Source organism: Vipera ursinii (genome assembly GCF_947247035.1).
Source record: "Vipera ursinii genome assembly, chromosome: 1".
In the NCBI taxonomy this organism is placed as follows: Eukaryota; Metazoa; Chordata; class Lepidosauria; order Squamata; family Viperidae; genus Vipera; species Vipera ursinii.
In genome coordinates this window covers 270,344,424-270,365,130 of record NC_139512.1, presented here as the reverse complement: position 1 = coordinate 270,365,130, position 20,707 = coordinate 270,344,424, and the positions used below count along the sequence as shown (strand labels likewise).

At 37.5% G+C, this 20,707-nt stretch overlaps 1 protein-coding gene across 3 annotated transcripts in view; it reads right to left on the bottom strand.

Annotated features, from left to right (window-relative positions):
* The window catches only part of UTRN (utrophin), a 386,201-nt gene that overhangs the window by 342,196 nt on the left and 23,298 nt on the right, over positions 1-20,707 (bottom strand). Inside the window, exon 1 of one of the 3 annotated variants that reach the window (XM_083373858.1) lies at positions 16,096-16,273. The exons of the other annotated variants lie outside the window; for them this stretch is intronic. Coding sequence (XP_083229984.1) covers positions 16,096-16,102 — 7 coding nt within the window. The 5' untranslated portion in view covers positions 16,103-16,273. Of the gene's footprint in view, positions 1-16,095; positions 16,274-20,707 lie in introns of those variants that run through there. 3 annotated transcript variants of the gene reach the window in all.

Below are 20,707 nucleotides of genomic sequence, written 5' to 3'. Positions count from 1 at the left end.
ATACACAGGAATACCCTGTGTGGCCGCGGCTCTCGGGGAAGCCCTGGCTGTCCGCTTCCTCGCTCCACGCTGCCATTCGGGGCCCGCGCGTTCCCCGGGCAAATCGCGGCGCCCAGCAGGCAAGGAAACACGCCCGCTCCAGTCGCCCCCCCTTCCCTCAGGAGACGCGAAGCAAGTGACCGCCCGGAGCTTACCGAGGACTTGCGCGCGGCCAAGGCTTCGGTGCTTCCAGGATCGCGCGCATCTCTCCCAAGCCGCCACCATCCGGAGACCTGCCGAAGTTTGGGGAGGTTTGGGGAGGTGCGCGCGCACCTCCCCAAACCTCCCCAAACTTCGGCAGGTCTCCGGACGGTGGCGGCTTGGGAGAGGTGCACGCGATCCCAGAAGCACCGAAGCCTCGGCCGCGCGCAAGTCCTCGGTAAGTTTTTTTGTTGACTGGAGTATAAGCCGAAGTGGAATTTTTCAGCCCAAAAAGTGGGCTGAAAAATTCGGCTTATACTCAAGTATATACGATATATATATATATATATATATATATATATATATATATATATATATATATATATATATATATATATATATATATATATATATATATGGATCCTTGGTTTTTCGGGTTTTTCCCCGCGTAGAATTAAAGGTGTAGGCGCAACGTTTCGACGGAATCCCATCCGTCATCATCAGGCTTCTGCTTCCTTCTTCTGGGAGAAGCATGTGGCTCTTGCTCTTTGTTCCTCTTTTTTAAACTGCCAGAGGGGGTGTGTTCTGTGGAGGTGTGCTCTGATTGGGTAGGGGACCAAGTGTGTTCTGATTGGGTGGGAGTGTGTTTTGAATGGTGGGTGTGTTCTGATTGGGTGGGGGTGTGTTCTGAGTGGATGGGCTGGTCTCAGCTGCCAGCTCCAGAACTGAGCTGGTGAGTTGTGCTGCTTTTGTTCGGCTTCGTGTTTGTGGTGGTGCCATGTTTTTATAGTGGGTGTCAGTTTGCTTATTGTGTGGTTTGGAGGGGTTTAAAGTGGCTGATGTTGCAGCTGTAGTTAGGTTTCTGTTTTGTGGTTGTGTGTCTTTATCGTTGTGGGTTCGGATTTGCTTTTTGAATGGTTGTGTGGTGGTGATGTCATGTGATGTTATCATGAGTTTGGGTCTGGTATCATTCTTGGTGGTTGGGCTTCGTCTGTCAATCAAGGCGGGTTTCCAAATGGCTGGTAGATGGCTGGTGTATATATATATATATACACATACATAGAAGGAAGCTAAAGCCTGATGATGACGGATGGGACTCCGTCGAAACGTTGCGCCCACACCTTTAGTTCTACGCGGGGAAAGACCCGAAAAACCAAGGATCCATATATATGTATGTGTATATATATATATATACACATACATATATATATATATATATATATATATATATATATATATATATATATATATATATACACATACATATATATATATATATACATACATACATATATACATACATATACATATATACATACATATACATATACACACATACATACATATACATATACACACACATACATACATACATACATATATGTTTGTTAAGCATTCAGAATACACTTGCTTAGTCCCAGACACGGGACAAATCTTATTTCCTGTTTCAGCCTAGCCCAAGGCCATCTACAGGCAGTAGCCACAGCAGTGGCAGTTCATATTTGTGTAAAAAAAAATTTTGGCTTGCTAACAAAGAATAAAGGGAGACCAATATGATCATTTCAAACTTATTTGTTCTCATCAGTCAGCCATACCCTTCTGAGATTCGAACCTGGGCCGACTGCGTATTAAGCAGTTGTTTTAACCCCTAGGCCACAGGCTCTCTCTCTCTCTTTGTTAGCTGAGAAGCAAGGGAGATATGTGTTAAATGTTTAAGCATTCAGAATACACATACCTCAGAATATATATGTGTGTGTGTGTATACATACATATATATACACACACATATACACATATATACACACACACACAGAGAGAGAGAGAGAGAGAGAGAGAGAGAGAGAGAGAGAGATGGCCATTTCAGTCTCCCTTTAATTCTTTGTTAGCAATCCAAAAAAATTACATAAATAATGAGTTGTCACAGTTGTGACTACAGCTTGTTGATGGCCTTGGGTTAGGCTGATACAGGCAATAAGATTTGGCCCGTATTTGGGCCTTGCAAGGTATTCTAAAATACTTAACAAATACTTAACGCATATCTCCCTTGCCTCTCAGCTAACAAAGCGAGAAAGAGCCTGTGGCCTAGAAGTTAAACAACTGCCTAATGTGCAATTGGCCCAGGTTCGAATCTCAGAAGGGTATGGCTGACTGATGAGAACAAATGAGTTTGAAATGATCATATCGGTCTCCCTTTATTCTTTGTTAGCAAGCCAAAAAAAATTTACACAAACATGAACTGCCACTGCTGTGGCTACTGCCTGTAGATGGCCTTGGGCTAGGCTGAAACAGGAAATAAGATTTGTCCCATGTCTGGGACTAAGCAAGTGTATTCTGAATGCTTAACAAACATTTATATATGTATGTATGTATGTATGTATGTATATATGTATATATGTATATATATATATTCTGCCTTCAATGTTTAACACTTAAAGTTAATCCCATGCATCAAATATGAAACGGAAAAACAATTTCCTATGTTCAAATGTACATTTTCCCTCATACGATTCTTTTCTATTTTTTCTTTTTTAATACTGGACTTTAAGAGTCATTCTCCTGTCCTTGAATATTGCTAGAATCAATAGAAGACTAAGCATATGAGCTTGAAATTTCCCTTCAGATTTATGGTTCCATAAAAGGTATCTATACATGCTAGCTTCTCAAAAGAAAGACCTAATACAATGCCCCAAATATGTCACATTCTTTTGACTGAAAATGCTTTCTTAATTTGTGTCTTGTTACACACTTAAAAGTTTGAAAAGCTTGGTACAATTTATGACCATTTTGTCCCAGGATTCTCATCAAAATGAATTTGGACCCAGCTAACAATACTTCTCTTCTCTAAATATGCAGATCTAGTAACCAATTTCTTCAGAACGAAACACTCCTCAACTCCAGAGTGTTAAAGAATCCAATCACTGGAAGCTATAAAAGTTGCTTTAGAAAGAAATGAATTTTGTGATCGGGGATGTTAAATTCATTAGTGGCTTAATCATGATTATAATGTGTATTCCCTCACCAGATCTTCCCACATCTAGGAAGTGATGAACCCAAACAAGCTAGATAAAAACAGAAGCTTCAACATCGTTCCTCACTTTAGAATAGCTATGCTAGAAACAATCCTAAAGATAAGACAAGTCCATCGTCAACCACAGAATAGGCTATTCATCTATTTTCTTTCTCTATCTTCCCCACCTATTCTTTGGGGTAACTACTAAAAAAGTGATGATGTCAGAATGAATCAGTGAGTATTTATCATTAATTTTGAGCATTCTGTGTTTTTTACCATGTCATTCAGTTATGGATTTCTCTAAGTATGATGCTGCATCAAAGATGAGGATCAATCCAATACAGTATCCGGATTGCTTCTATATCCCTCTCAAAAGATCAAACCAAATCACCCTACTTCTTTTGGAAATAATATCAAATACAGTTTTGTACCATTTCCTTGGATTTGTACCATTACAATGTTAAAGTAAGCTACAAAATAAATCTCACAAAAGACTTTGTTTTTTATTTGTTGGCACCTGCTCAGCAATGTTTAAAGATGAAAGTGGCAGTACTAAAGAATAGAAGTGTCTTTATTAATTCCTTCACTGCACTCCATCTTTTATTGCACTTCAGACTGATATACAGAAAGTGACTTTAATAAGCTTCATATAGTACAAGAATGAAAACAACCACATTTTACGCAAGCCAATGCTTGTTAAATTGCTACTGTATTTGCTAGCTTATATTGCCCTATTTGCTTTTGTCAACCCCTTTTCATAAATACAAGCTATCAACACCGATTTTGTCAGACAGAAGGCATTCTTATATAGGCAAAGATAAGAAAAATAAACATTTAATTTTGATGCAATATGACTCACTTTGCAAAACATGAAACATGACAAGCCAGATGTATACACTATTTTCTAAGCGCTCTTCTTTTTTTACTGTCTTAAAAAATGGGTTTTGTCACATCATTTAAATATTTTAAAAGATGTTGAAAAAATCACTACCAGTTTTATTGGCTCACTTAAATAAATGTTGGAATGTTTGATTTATCTTCATTTATATTATAGAAAAGGTAACTTTTCCAATTTTAGAACTCCTCAAATGTCATAAAACTGGAATCAAATGTTGTGTTAGCAGTCTTCCCGTTGCACAATATGTTCTCAAACTTTTCTGGTTTCCTGGTGGACCAAGCAGCCCAAGAACCTTATTTATTTTAAAATGTGTAATCTGCCTCTTGCCACGTTATGCCTCCAAGCAGCTAACACAGATTATAAAACAACAAAATCCCGAAATCAATCTGTTAAAGCCCACCAAAACATTATTTGGACTTAAAAAAAAAGCTAAAAGCCCCTTGTGATCATCATGGACTGGGCAGCAAACAAACTTAATAAATAAAAATAATAAAATATACAATTTGTAACAAGGAGGCTGCCTGACTTCTAACAGCAAAAATTGATTGTTGATGCCCCACTAAAACTCAGAGAGCAAAGCCAATGATAGAGAAGGAAATGACCCTGCAAGTAATCTATGCCAAATAATTGGTGGAGAGTACAACATTGGTATATAAATAATCTCCATTCCTTTGTCATCTGCCATTTTATTGTGTCTTTAGGCCGGTTACTCTCTCTCAGACCAATCCTGCCACAGGTTCTTATTGTGGGGAAAATAGCAAGAGGGAAGAGTATTATGTATGTTTTCTACCTTGAGTTACTCATGAAAGAATAAAGGCGGGATAAAATCTAAGAAATAAATAAATCTGCTAAGTGTAACAAGAACTTCTGAAACTTTTCAGAAATAAGTTGTGGTCTTTACAGAAGAAAGTGGCAACCAAATTTTCTATTCATTAGATTCCAGCCGAGTACTATTAGAACTGCATCTTTTAAAAATGTAACTATTGTATTACTTAGCAAAACATATCTATGATCATGGAGACAAGACTGTGAATTTATGCAATGAAAATAAACACAAACCATAACTTTAAGATCTGAAATTGCTATACTTAATATAGCTGATTTTTTTTAAATCTTAAGTTCATTGCATTCAATGATTCAATAATCCTATTAACAAAATCACATATTTTGTGACAGCTGTGGTGGTGCAGTGGTTAGAATGCAGTATTGCAGGCCAACTCTGCTGACTGCCAGTAGTTCAATTCTGACCAGTTCAAGGTTGACTCAGCCTTCCATCCTTCCAATATTGGTAAAACGAGGACCCAGATTGTTGGGGGCTGTACACTGACTTGTAAACCACTTAGAAGGGGCTGTAAAACACTGTGAAGTAGTATATAAGTCTAAGTGCTATTGCTACATTTAATATTTTAATACAGAACTGAGCACTGAATTAGATTTTTACATAGTCTGGTAGCTACAACCTGCTAGAAATAAATACAGGCATTTGCGTATTTTCCCCATAGTTGTTTTATCTCCAGATAAAAGGGAGTTTGCTCAAATAAATATTGAACTACATCATGTTATGAAAATTTGGACAATGATTCATCTCCTTCCTTTTTAACACAATTAAAGTTTTCACTTTTGTGGAAACATCATGCCAAGGAAATCTGGCTGGACGTGGGGGTGTAACAATGGCTAATGGCTCCTATCCATATTTTTTTAAAAAAGAATCCCATTTACATTTAAGAATATTTATAAAAATGTTGCAGCAGTTTAAAAAGTTTCAAAATTAAACTTTAGTTACGTTCAAGTCTCCATATAATTTTGTTCAAGAATGGCAGGTTCCAGTTCTATAACATTAGTATATTTTAATTTAAAAAGCTTTTATGAGTAAGAAATAAAAAAATGGAAGCTTGCTTGAAACCCGGTATCACTTGCCTTTATTATGAAAATCAGAAAAAAGGACAAATTACCGTACTACAATATCTCCAAAATAAGTAATTTTGTGAACTTACTTACAGTATATCTAGTCATTCTTTTCTTTACATGACAAAAACTGCAACAAGATTACTCACCAGGGATTCCTAATAGCTTCCACCCCAGACCAGAAGCCAAGAATTCAGTGTGAAACCTCAAAAATCTGAAGCATGATCTTAACCTTTTCTTTCCTCCCAAACCAAAAATATCTCCACCCATTATTTTAAAATCATAACAATCTAATGAAAATGCATTTATTGTATAATCAGATCAGAAATTTCATATGCTACATTGATGTTGAAAAGTTCTTACCACTCATCTTCTAGTTTTATTTGTCTTCTTTCTTTCCTGCTAAAGTTTCAATGATATTACTTCAGTAGTCCATGGCTGTTGAGATAGTGGATTCTTTTGGTGTGTTGTGTTTAAAAGGAAAGCAGCTTTGTAGGGGATGTCTATGAATCCTCCTAAACTAATATAGGTAGTCCTCGACTTATAACAGTTCATTTAGCGACCATTCAAAGTTACAACGGCACTGAAAAAAGTGACATATAACCATTTTTCACACTAATGATCTTTGCAGCATCCCTGATTTATATTCGGATGCTTGACAACCGTCTCACATTTATGATGGTTGCAATGTCCCAGAGTCGTGTGATCCCCTCTTGCAACCTGTTGACAAGTAAAATCAATGGGGAAACCAGATTCACTTAACAACCATGTTATTAATTTAAGAACTGCGGTAATCCACTTAACAAATGTGGTGAGAAAAGTTGTAAAATGGAGCAAAACTCACTTAATAAATTTTTTGGGCTCAATTGTCGTTGTAAGTTGAAGACTACCTGTATTTGAAGTTCTCCCAAAGTGCTCAAATGTCTCCCAATCTTTTAATAGGCGATTACCTAGGCTCCATGGCTATCCAGTTACATGCGGCAGCTCAACAGTATGTGTGTGTGTCACATATAGCACATATACGATACAAACCCGTCATTCTATCAGCTTTGTCTTGCTGGTGTATTAATTGGAAATCTTCCTTACCACCATCTTCACATTAGTGGCTTTGGCTGTTATTCCAACTCATTGATGGAGCTTCTCTTCAGAACCTCGGTTCAACTATTCCATAACTCTTTTTCTCTAATTTGCTCAGCTTATTTCCAGGATACCAGTAATAGTAACTGCAAATCTGCCAATCTACCCTGCTCAGACAGACATGTGAATCCCCCTTGCCCTGTAACAAATCCTGATAAGATGCACTATGGCTATCAAATTGTTGCAGATGCTTCAAAAATGGATTGTAATGTAATGGAAAACAAATCTTCAACTATGGCTCAACTATCCATATTATTTTTTCCGTAAATTATGGCAAGGCACAACGCATTTCTGAGTAATAAATATCAATACAGGAACATGTTCAGTTTGAATATGAACAAGTTCTGACAATATACAAATATGCAGTTCACAAATATGTGACTTCAGAGGAGATTATATTAATATATATATAAGCCTTCAGGAAAAAAGTTTGAATAAATACCATTATTTAAAATACTCCCACACCTGTTTTTGCTTAGCCTTCTCCTTATTTTACTGAAAAAGAACATTCCTCTCCAAACACTTTTTTCTGCAATCTTTCATCAAAAATACATTTGAAAGTCATTAAAATATCAGTACTTCCTTTTTATAAGAAATGTTTCCACCATTCTCCTGATAATCGAAGAAACAGGCAATGGAACGAAACATCTGTTTTGCACTAAACAAGTTAGATTGTTGGACAAAGAACTGCATCGGATCAATATTAAAAATCTTGATCTAGCATTATATTCAACAACCAGCGACCCGTTGCACCCTATCTACTCTATCTCCAGCAGCCAAAGGAAGGGCTAGTCTACTGGGCCTCTGGAGAGATAGGGCAAGATTGGTCTACTGCAGGGGTCCCCAACCTCCGGTCTGTGGACCAGTACTGGGCCGCAGCATGCCAGCAACCAGTCCGCACAAACAAGCAAAGCCCCATCTGTGGGATGCAGGCAGCACACAAACCATACCCCCTCCAGTCTGCGGAAAAACCTCTCTCCATGTAACCGGTCCCTGGTGCCCAAAAGGTTGGGGACCTTGTCACTGTAGCAGCTCAAGTGCCAGCACCTCCTGCTGGTCAGGGTGGCATTGCAGCTCAAGTACAGCCACCCCCAGCACCAGTACCTACGGCGGCTCCAATTCATTTGCCACAGGTCCAGGCACAGGCGCCCCCTGCAGGCCAAGTCCAAATTGCACAGCCTGCACAACCAGCGCCTCCTGCAGGTCAAGTCCAATTTACACAACCTGCACAACTAGTACCTCAATTGCATGTTCCTCCACAGGCACCCTCTGTTGTACCACTGGCTGGTGATTCAAAATTGAAGCGGTCAGGACAAAATTACAGGCCATGGGTCAGTGAGGTTGGACTTCTGCTTTGTAGAGAAGGTACCCATGTGATGGTGTTTAATCCTCCTGCCCAGCCATGGCCCCCTGACATATGGGACTTAAATAATAGAGCATGCACAACATTATTGATGTCAATGGACACTGAATTGCAGCTCACGTTTCCACAGGATGCAACTGCCCAACAAATTTGGTTGAAATACACCAAATCAAATGGTGGCTTAAATTCCAAATATATAAACAATAAATGTGTTCTTTCCTCTGCTGTTCATTCACCAATTCTTTTCCAACTTCCAGCAAATGCTGAAGCAGTTTAATTTTCCTACTAAAGTATGATTTTAGCCATCACTGCAGATGCTGCAGATTACCTATTCTTCCTCCTTTTCCCACATACGGGAGTTTCTGCCTCCACTTTTGAGTAACTGTGGCTTGTTATGACATCTGAACTCAAAACAATGTTTTGTTGACAGTTAATGAGAAACAATCAAGTCCAAACTAAAGCTCATAAAGCAGACTTATTTTAACATACCATTAGTTAAGACACTGTGTGCCTTTATGTTATTTTCAGTCTAAAATAGGGAGAAAATAGGGAGCTGAAAAAGAAATCAGGAATGATACCCAAAATCGACTGCCAATTTAGTTCCTAACTCAGTTCACAGTCACCACTAAGTAGTTTGCAGATTTCTACTGAGTTCTCATTTTACTTTGCCAAACAGCACAGTTAAATATCGTGCCAAACTATAGGCTTTCTCAATCATGTGAATTGAATTTGTCTCTTTTCACCTAAAAATAGAAGGCTGGTAGAAGTGATGCCAAAATATGATTTAGTACTTATTGAGATTCACTAGGGGAAGTGTCAGCTTCCAGATGTCTCTTTTCTTCTTCTATTCGATTTAGAAAAAATCCACTTACTGTTTATACCAGGGCAATCATGATTATGTAAATTAAGGTGGCTTAAGTTTGGACAAAATAATAAAATCTGCTTGGATATAAGGTACAAACTGAATATTGCAATTTTTTTCATGGAAGTACAAGAAGAGAGAAGGCAGCAGTAGCAGTTACAACTAAAGTAAAGTATATTAGTTTAGGATTCAGTACAGGTAGTCCTCACTTACTAATCATTCGTTCAGTAACCATTTGAAGTTACAATGGTGCTGAATAAGGAGACTTACAACCAGACCTCAAAGTTGCAACTGTCACAGCACCCCCAGAGTCACATGTCTGTGTGCTTGGCAACCAGCATAAACTTGATGGTTTTTGCATGACCATTGTAGCATCTCATAATCATGTGACTGCTATTTGTAACCTTCACATTTAGCTTCTAATAAAAGTTAATAAAGTCATGTGGGTCACATGACATTGCATTTAACAACCTGTCATGATTCACGTAACAGCCACAGCTGGAACTGACGAATAACCATTGTAAGTCAGGCACCGTCATGATTTTTTTTTCACTTTACAACCATGTTACTTAGGAATGGAATTGCCAGTCCCAGTTGTGAACTACCTGTATTATATTTTATTAAATGAATAGACCAATTTCTACTAAATATCAGATTGACTGCTTTTTTTCACAAATGCGAAATCAATTGATTCTTAAATGATAGATTTTTCAATATTTCACATAGGGAAAGAATAAACAAATAATTCAACATGGTTATCAACTAAGATCATCACCTAGTTGTCCAAATGAGCTCTTAATGTAGGAAGTGGAATCCTGACTCATTTCCGTGTACTGTTCAAGCCATAGTTGGCACCTTTAAAATGTAATTGTGTAATTCCTTTTTGGATCACTTTTGGAAATTGCTTGTTAATTGCTTTTAGCTATTAGGAACTTTTGGATCAACAAATCTGAAAACACCAGATGAGTTTCCTTCAATCCTTAGCAAAAGAAGTTTTAAATACAAGTTTAAGGATTTTTTTTCAATAAACAGAAAAAAATATGATTAGAACTTTGATTCTGGAAAGTTACAAGCAGACAAATGTTCCTGGTGAATTTGAAATAAGATTTTGCAATTATTAGAATTCCTCTCATAGAAAAAATACTTTTGTTTTGAGGTTTTTTAAACAATACAATGGATCTTTGAAGATTGGACACTAGAGGAAACTAGAAAGAACTAAAGATTATATCTAAAGAAGAACACTTCTTTGACTTTATAATACAGAATAAAGTAAAATATTTCAACATTCAAGGATATTTTTAAACAATGGATCCAGAGTTTAATTTTAAGACTATGTTTATAATATGTTATGAAAGAGGAAGAAATTTTACCCGAGACAGACACTAATCTGAAAGTGATTTTAAAAATGACAGGCCTCACAAATGATAGAAAAATATTCTGCAATGGATATACTGTACAAAAGAAACTAGTTGATGTTTTAATAATTAAAAGGGATATAGAAATAACAAGCCAAAAGAGTAACCTGGATAATTTTCCTATATCAGATTATAAAAGAAGCTTGTTAAAGGCTTGAAGAATTTTGTGAGGAAGGACAAAGAAAAAAATGAAAAGAAATCAAGCTCTAGGACATGATTTGAAGAAAATAAAGATCAAGATGGTTAAAAGAAAGAAAAGAAATATAAAATTGGTTTAGTGTTCATAGTTAAAATGTTATCTCTGGTAACTCTTAATGGACTTTTGCTGATCAGAACTGAAATGACAAAATTTAAGAATTTGTAGGTAGAGGGGATACCAGAAGAAGAGATCATTTGTTGTATTTTAAGAGAAGGTGGTAAGTTATTAAAATTGTTTATGCTTGTTATGAAAGAAGTCATTTCTTTATATATTTCTTATTTTGTTTACAGTATTTTATTATTTTTGTAATTTTTATTTTCTATTTTGTTTCTTTTCTGCGCCTTCTTTTATTAAAATGGAATAGAACTACAGAGTTGGAAGAGACCTTGTAGGTCATCTAATCCAACCCCCTGCCCAAGCAGGAGACCCTACAACTTTTCTGACAGATGACAGTCCAGTTTCTTCTTGAAACCTTCCAATGATGAAGCTCCCACAACATCTGAAGGCAAACTGTTCCACTGATTGATAGTTCTCACTGTTAGAAAATTTCTCCTTATTTCTAGGTTTTATTTTTTTTATTTTTATTTTAATTCCATTTATATCCCGCCCTTCTCCGAAGACTCAGGGCGGCTTACAAGCTTAGCAGTAGCCTTCATTCTATGTATATGCCTGCTTATTAGGGCTTTCACACACACACCCCAAGCGGCATTATTACAAAGTCAGCTTAATTGCCCCCAACAATCTGGGTCCTCATTTTACCTACCTGGGAAGGATGGAAGGCTGAGTCAACCTTGAGCCTGGTGGGACGCGAACCTGCACTAATTGCAGGCAGCCGGTGTTACTTAAGGAGGCATCAGCCCACTGCTCCACCAAGGTTGAATCTCTCCTTGATCAGTTTCCATCCATTATTCTTTGTCTGGCCTTCAGTTGCTTTGGAAAATAGGTTGATCCCCTCCTCAGATATTGGAACATTGCTATCATGTCTCCCCTGGTCCTTCTCTTCACTAGACTAGCCATGATCCTGTAACCGTTCTTCACTTGTTTTAGCCTCCAGTCCCCTAATTATCTTTGTTGTTCTTCTCTGCACTCTTTCTAAAGTCTCATCTTTTTTATAGGGTGGAAACCAAAACTGGATGCAGTATTCTAGGCATAGTCTTATTAAGGCTGTATAGAGTGGTATTAGTACCTCACAAGCTCTTGATTGAATCCCTCTGTTAATGCAACTTATGAATGTACTGGTATTTTTGGCTGCCACCACACACTATTGGCTCATATTATTCTTTTATATTTTAGTTTATTATTACCCTTTTATTATTGTAATTGTAATTTTAATAAAATCACTATTAAAAATAATGAATGGAACTATCTTTATATTTAAAAAAATCCTGCAGCACACTGGGAAATCATTTTATTTGTATGTTCTCTTTTATGTGTGATTTATGAAGAGTCCTTAAAACTATGGCTTTTGCCCCTTTTAATTTTTAAATAATTTTTCAATGTGTCTAGACTATATCAATTATCTGTGGATTAACAATACAAAGAAGTCAAATAACTGCTAATAACGTATTACTATTATACATCTACTAAGATGCAGTTCAATTAACAAAATGGGAAGGATCGTTTTGGAAGAGTGAGCAAGATAGCTATGATTTTCCTTCACTGGGCAAATTATGCCCAGTGAACAGCAAACCTCATTGAGACAAAAAGATGATACACCTCACAGCCTCTACTGACATTTGCAAATCCCAGAAAAGGTTCTCTGTAGCTAACCAGATGCATTAGAAAAGGGGACTTCAAACTTGGCCCTTTTATGACTTGTGGACTTTAACTCTCAGAATTCCTCAGCCAGCGTGCTTGCTGAGGAATTCTAAGAGTTGAAGTCCACAAGTCATAAAAGGGCCAAGTTTGAAGACCCCTGCATTAGAAGGTACTTATGGGTCTTTTCTGACACACTCAGCGATTTGAAAAATCTGCTTATGACTCATGATCCTACTGTATGTATAAACCCAGTCCAATTATTCAGTCACAGATAACTACATTGCCTTGTCCTAAAACAGTCCTATCATGGTTGAGAACTTTTCCCAATTAGCCCCAGCCCTCTCAAACTAGCTTCAAAGACCATCAGTCAATCAAGTTATTAATCTGGGTTTTTTTAAGTGGTGTTAGAAACATTTTGCTTTTACAGGCCTCTACGAAGCATTTCAGATAGAGGGGCCAGTGACAGTTTTAAATATCATGGACCACTGATGATTTTAAATACTATGATCACATTTTAAGTTGTAGTTTTAAATTGGGATTACATTATACAAATACCAATAGATTGGGATTACAAAATTGTTCATGTTGTATTACTGTTATTTCAACAAACACTAAAGAGGCAGAATAGACTAAAACAAGGCAGCTGCTTTGCTCTCAGAAACAAGAGGTTGTGATGTTTCTTCAATATGAAGTAACCCCTGGAAGATGTACACAGCACCTAACTTTTAAGCCAATCATCTTCTTAGTGCAAGAATGCAAATCAAAATGCCCAACAGAGATGGCTTTACAGCCTTTGCTTGAATATCATCCCATTTGGTCATTGTTTGCCTTTTGTGAAGTTGCTCTTATTGTTAGTAAGTTTTTTCTAATATCCAGTCAGATATGGTCAGATATGGTCTTCCTGCAACTGCCCGTGTCCTGAACTCTTGAATGAGAGAGAATACCTTCATCCATTGTGACATCTCTTCAGATATCTGCTATCATACTCGACCCCAGCATATTTTTTGCTTTACAATATTCCCTCAGTCGTTCCTTGTAAGACTTCTATGGTCTCCTGAATCATTCTCACTGTCCTTCTCTTCACTTTCTGAATCTCAGAATATGGCGTGTGCCAGTGGACACAAGACCAAGTAGGTGTCTGTCCAATACAGAATGTAGTGGAATTATTATTTTCTGTGATTTGAAAACTATATTTCTATTGGCACATCCTATAATTGCTTTCGTTGTAGTCCAGCCATGTCACACACTGCAGCTGACTCATCTGCAACTTGTGATCAACTTCCATTCCAATTTTTTTTCAGTCTTCTTTTTAAAGCCAGATATTTCCCACACTGTATTTGATCCTTTCATCATTCTTTTTAGTGAATATTTTCGCATTTATTTTTCTCTATTCTATGAAGATGATTTTGAATTTTGTTTCTGCTTTCTAAAGCATTGTGTGCCAGACACTTTGTACAAAAAAGATATACCAGGAAGAAGCTATTCAAACATCTTGATATTACTCACTTATCCTGAAAACTGTTTTTGTCAAATTTGTAGGACACTGCAATCCCTTCATTTGAACTTGCAACTACAATTTTGAAACTTTCCTGACTTAAAATCTTCCTCAGATCTTATAGGTTTATTAATCCTAAACATGACCACTAACTCATTCTGTTGTCACTAAACCAGATAGTCTCACCATCTCTTAAGTATTTTTGGTAATATGTAAAAGGATTTGTGATTGTACAAAGTAAATGTATATATTCAAAGATGTATTCATATGATTCACTCAATGTAAAAGTCCAATGAGACAATAAAAGTACAGCCCAATGGAAACTTTCAGCTTTAAAAATTCAAGCTGAAAGAATGTCTGTGGTATCACCCTCTTCTTCCCATATTTTTTCCTCAACGTTTTCTCTAATCTTTGCCTCCTGCCTCATCAGGTAAAAATTCAGGAATTGGCAAACTTGCATCCTCCTCAATTCTGATGCAACTATAATTTTCAGAAAACAGCAGCTGTTGTAAATCCCCCACCCTTCTCTTGGCTTACCCCCAGCCTCTTCAAGCCCTAGCAATAGAACATGCAGACCTCATATTCAACTTCTAACTCAACTCCAATCTGGAGACAGTAAAAAACTCAGTGAGAATGGCTGCTTAGTGTGTATCAGTTACAAGATGAGGCAAGCAAAGCCACAAAAGGGACTGAACTTGGAGAGGAAAAAGGATGTGAGTAGTGACTGCAATGGAATTCCTGTCCTGATGAACTAACAACAGGTGTGGCCTTTTTCTCAAACTAAGCTTACTACATCAGTTCAGTGTTTTTAAAGTAACAAAATGAAGCAATGGAAGTTTAATATACTTCGTATGCATATGTTAGTATACACAAGAATGTATTTTCTATTTAGCTATAAGGTAATTACGGACAATATTTGACTTAAGCATAAGCCTATCTATATTCATATTATTATCTTTGAAAAATGAAATCCATTATTGAACAGGAATACTTCATTATTACTTCATAGGCTTCTGCAATAATTGGAATGTCTGAGAAAACCAACTTCTCAAATGAACAAATTAGTATAAGTATAAGAACCAAACTGCACTTTATCAGGGCAGTCATGCTTGTTTCTTTAAGCCTCTGCAGATCAAGTCAGTCAACTTCAATTAGTTTCTTTGATTCATAGGAATATGTTGTTCAGCCTTAACATAAGGAAACACCGAGACATTGTCAATCTTTCTCAGTCAGCCATTTTGCTTTGATGGAAAGCATGGACTTATTCATGTACTACAGGGGTCTTCAAACTTGGCCCTTTTTATAACTTGTGGACTTCAACTCCCAGAATTTCTCAACCAGCGTGCCTGGCTGAGGAATTCTGGGAGTTGAAGTCCACAAGTCGTAAAAGGGCCAAGTTTGAAGACCCCTGATGTACTATATAGTAGATACAGAACACATGAGCAGAAGCCACTCTTTATGAATGAAGCATCATAGCCATTCTCTTTTGTCAGTTAGGAGCATTTTGCATTCCACTTAAATCTTCATTAAAACACATCATCCCTTCAAAGATTTGCACAGCCCTGTTCTTTATCTATTGGTTTTCGCCACTACACATCTTGCAAAACAATGTGCAAATGGATGGAGTAGTCTTCACAACAATTTTTCTTGAAAAACTGGGCATCCTTCCAAACAAAATGCTAAGCTGCAGCTACCATCCATTTTCCAAGGAATTCTTAGAAATAGATATGATGCTGAAAGCTGGTTACATTGCTTGCAACTTCCCAGTTTCCCATTTTATTATTTTTTTAAAGTATTTTTCAAATAAAATCAAGTAAGTCAGAGAACATAGCAGGCACTAATGGAGATGTCTGACAGGATAACATTGCCTCACCTTGCATTCATCAGATGTTCCTATTTCTTTTCAAGTTCTTGATTTTATAGTAGCCAGGTTGCTTGTTGTCTGATTTTTTCCTCGCTCACAGACCATTTTATTGCATTTAAGCCTTGTACATGCATGAGTAATTTGCAATGTTTTGCTGGAGCAACCAGTGAGGGTAACAGGAAGCAAGGCTCAGACCTGATAAATGCAAAGCCAAAACAAGGACTTTGGATTTTACAAGGTTTTCCTCGGGCTGAAAGGAGACAGATGTTTTAAATATAAAAATATGTTTAAAGCTGTATATACTAGGTTCTGGCAGGGACACCAGGCCCTCTTAGCAAGAAACCAGCCTCTTCACTGGTAGCCAACTGGAGCTGCCCCACAAAAATCATAGTACGGTACTTATTTTGTGGCTGGCCAAATGGGTGGAGAACACTTTATGTCTCAGATCTAGTATAAAACTTTCCAGCCATTATATGAAATTACATCCTTGTACCCTGCTGTCACTGTAGAGCTTAAGTGCAGAATAGTGTTTTTATTGCTGTGAAAGAATGGACTAGAAAACAAATGCACTGTATGTAAAAGGAAAGGAGAGAAAAAAGATCAAGAAAATAAAGACGTTCAAATTCAAAATCCAGACTAGAAAAGTAGGAGTTTGGGAGTTGGTTCCATTTGATGATGTCGTTTTTACTACAAAACAGTTTTGTCTAACAAACAAGACTACCAAGCACTTTTGAATGATTGAATCAGTTGGTCTATGTTAAATATTATATCTTTAAAGCAAGCAATTGCCATTCATGTATTTGCAAAACTTATATAACTCGTTCTACATTTACATACTTTGTTATGTACAAACAACTTCATCAAATTAAGAACTAATCAAAACATCAAACCCAACTGAGAACAAGGAAGACTATTTAAATACAGAAGCATTCTGTTCCTGTTCTGCAGGCCCTCAATAGAATATTGCTTTATAGAAGCCATTCATAATGACTCCATCTGCATTTGAGTGGATCATTTGAGCTACAAAAAAGTCACAGTTTACTCACATGAGCAGCATATAAAGAGTCAGATAAATTGTCCCTGAAATGTCCCGATCCTTTGCAAATGCTGGGCTCCCACATGTAGAGCAAGCAAGCAATTAAAAAGACTTTGATCATGACTGTGGCACTTTTATTATTTACACAATGCCAACAATGCCTTACTGTTATGCTAGGAGCTACTCTGGTGCAGTGGTCAAAGCAACTAGAAACTGGGTGTCCCCTTAAGAATGAAGCCCGCTGAATGAATTTAGGCCACTCATTTTCTCTCAATCCGATCCATCAGAGGATTGTTGTTGTTGGAATATTGGAAGTGGGAACATTATGTTCTCCGCCTTGAGTTACACAAAATAAGGCTGCATTTAAATATAATTAATAAATTTAGATCTCATATCTTGGATGTCCACTGACAGTCCCAGAATGGCTGACAGTCAAAAGCACAACAAATTGTTACATTGCTAAAGGTAAAGATTCCCCCGCACATGCATGCTAGTCGTTTCCAACTCTAGGGGCTGCTGCTCATCTCCGTTTCAAAGTCGAAGAGCCAGCGCTTGTCCGAGGACGTCTCCGTGGTCATGTGGCCAGCATGACTAGATGCCAAAGGCGCATGGAACGCTGTTACCTTCCCACCGTAGTGGTCCCTATTTTTCTACTTGCATTTTTACGTGCTTTCAAACTGCTAGGTTGGCAGAAGCTGGGACGAGTAACAGGCGCTCACTCTGTTACGCGACACTCAGGATTACATTGCTACCATAAAACAATTAGTCCCATTCTATGAGGGCTTGGTTTGCAAAGTAGAAGCAAAAATGTTCTGTTTCAACAAGGAATCCTTTTGTGATCACCTGAGTTTTCAAGCCAGGGGAGACTTCTATGTATGGAAGAAAGAACCCAATCATCATCTATTATTTTTTTTCCCTTGAAGTCTCACTCCCTTTTATGGGAAGGGAAGAGCTGATCAATGAAACTGTCTTCCCAAGCTTTTCTTAACAAATGCATACAGCGCCACTAGTAAAATCATGCCACTCCCGCTTTAGACACAGATTAAAATTCTTACAATTGATGCCCTGGAATAAAAACCCGTCCATGCACAACTTTAGCACTACGTGTTTAATGGAATTCCAGTGAAGGGGAAACATTCAGTCCTGCACGCTGATTAGCATTCTGATGTGGTACAACCCAAGCATATGACCTCTGTGAGAAGCTAGCTTCAGTAATAGAAAGGATTTTAAGACAACTAGGTCCCAAAGTAAAAGTTTAACAAACCATTGGGTATCTTTGGTTAATAAAGAAACAACAGACAGAGGTTTATGGGGCTCCTGATATTGACTATGAATGTTTAATTGGCATAAAAGTTAGCTTCAGGACAGCAGTGGGAAGGATTTTGTATGGAATGTCTCTCTCTCGGCACCATTTAATTTAGAATACAGTTCAGTTTACATTGTCTGTGCCACACGCAATCAGAAATTAAGGCTCAATAGGTCAAGTGTGACATGAGAAAGGAAAGAGTCTGTTTTCCCCATGGCTGAATGGATGCCCAACAGCATTTCAGGTCCCTGCAAATCAAGCCATATTAGCAACCAGGTCTAATTTTTAGACATTTAAAATTGCAAACTGTGTGTATTAGCCAAGCTCTCACTTAATATATTTGTCATTTCTAATACTGCCCATTCTGGGCAGGCTGCCTTGGAAGAATCAAGGCTATTCTGAACAGGTCAGCAGCTTGGAAAGATTAAGGAAGAAAATATTCTGCAAACTAACTCCTTACAAATTCCAGTGTTTACTCAGGAAGGGAAACCCAGCCTTTTATCATGAAATACTGCTGTGATATTGAGCCCATGCCAGGTTTGTTACATCTAAAAACCTTGAATGTGGAACTAGGCAATTGACAAGCACATTTAAAAATCTAAAATTAATTACAGTCAGGCGTAAGACAACATACAAATCACCATAAATACCCACAACTCTTGGAAACAAACATAATTGCTCCAGGTTATCATTTGTAGCCCTGCAAAAAAAAGAAAGAACATTCACGGGATCCAATCAGAGAAATTCTTCAAGAGTCCTTAAGAATTTAAAGAATTCCATTTCCACCACCCGCCCATTTAACACAATAGGCCAAACCCCATACTAAAACATAAACCATTTCAAAAGTAGACTGAGTAAAAGGTAGTGGATGCCTGTTAAATGAAATAAGACAAATGTCTAATTTGGTGTGGCATTTTCTTCCCATTTCCAAAGACCAAGCAAGTAGTATCCTGGCACTGCCCTGCAATTTCTAAAAAAAAAAATCCAACTATTTCTTAAGAAATGCATTGCTCTGTCCAAACCTCCAAATCTGCCTCAGTATCAATTTGCAAATGGATGCAGCAAATGAACTATCACAACAACAGCTTATCAAATGGGCTGAGAAGTCCTTCCTGCGTTCCTTCAAGAAATCTAAGACCCTGTCATATTCTTCACAAGAGGGGTAAGTAACCTAAGGCAAAATCTGGATTTCTGTTGTTTTTCATTTCCCCAAAGCCTTCCCCGTTTTAAAATTCTCACAGAAATGAATGGGACAGCATAAATCTACACTGGCTCTAGAGCTGAAGTAATCTGATGCTAAGTTGGAATGTCCTACCCAAGGATCCGTAAGCCCTCCCAACTTTTATCTTGGCTGATTTTCCAACCCTGAGAAGAATTAAACATGAATGTTTCATGGAAAAAGACAGAAAAGGAACATCCAGCTGATATTTCCTTCTCCAGTCAGCTGTTTCACATTCCCTTTTTCAATCCTCAAAGGGAAAGTGTTCCTTCTTAGGAACCATAGGATTGTAATTTTAATGTATTAGTCTGCTAAGACTGCAAAAGGCAGATTTGTTTAGTAATTGGTCCCAGGTAACAATTGCCAAAAAGGAGGAGAAATCCTTTCAGAATGTTCAGGCCACAGGCATTCTCCAGTGGTAAAGCTATTGTCTGCAAGGAGTATAAATCCCTCCATTCGCCACCCTCCAGTCAGAGCTGAAGAAGCTTCTTGGATAAGAAGCGAAATGACTTCCAAGGAAAACAAAAAGCACCTTTGGGACAACCATTATCTGGATGACTGAGAATGTCTACAGATATCTATTATCCTAATGCTGAATCATGCTAAATCTCTTATTCTGGAAATCCAGACATGAGACTTTACACACAAATACCAGGTGATCTGCCACTCTTGTAAGATTTTGAGCATTTATCAGAATTCTGTCTGAGAAACAAAAAAATAACTATCACTCTCTGTAGTGAACAAAACTGTGGCCAATTTTTTTTAAATGTCGTATTTCATTTTTGAAAAGTTTAGAGTTCAAGAAATATCCAAGTTTATGTTACTATAAATCCATTACCATGTAGTAAAACTTCGTAACCCTTTCTATGGGAGGATAAGAACATAACATTAATTCTGACGTAGAGTATTAAAATAAAGATCCAGCTGATCCAGCATATTCCCAGCAATGGCTCAAGGTTCCTTTGCCAAATGCTTATATCCTGTGGATGAAATCAAGTATGTACTGTATCTTCTAATAGTGAAGTCCATGTGCAGAAGAAAAAATGAAGTACTGCACAGC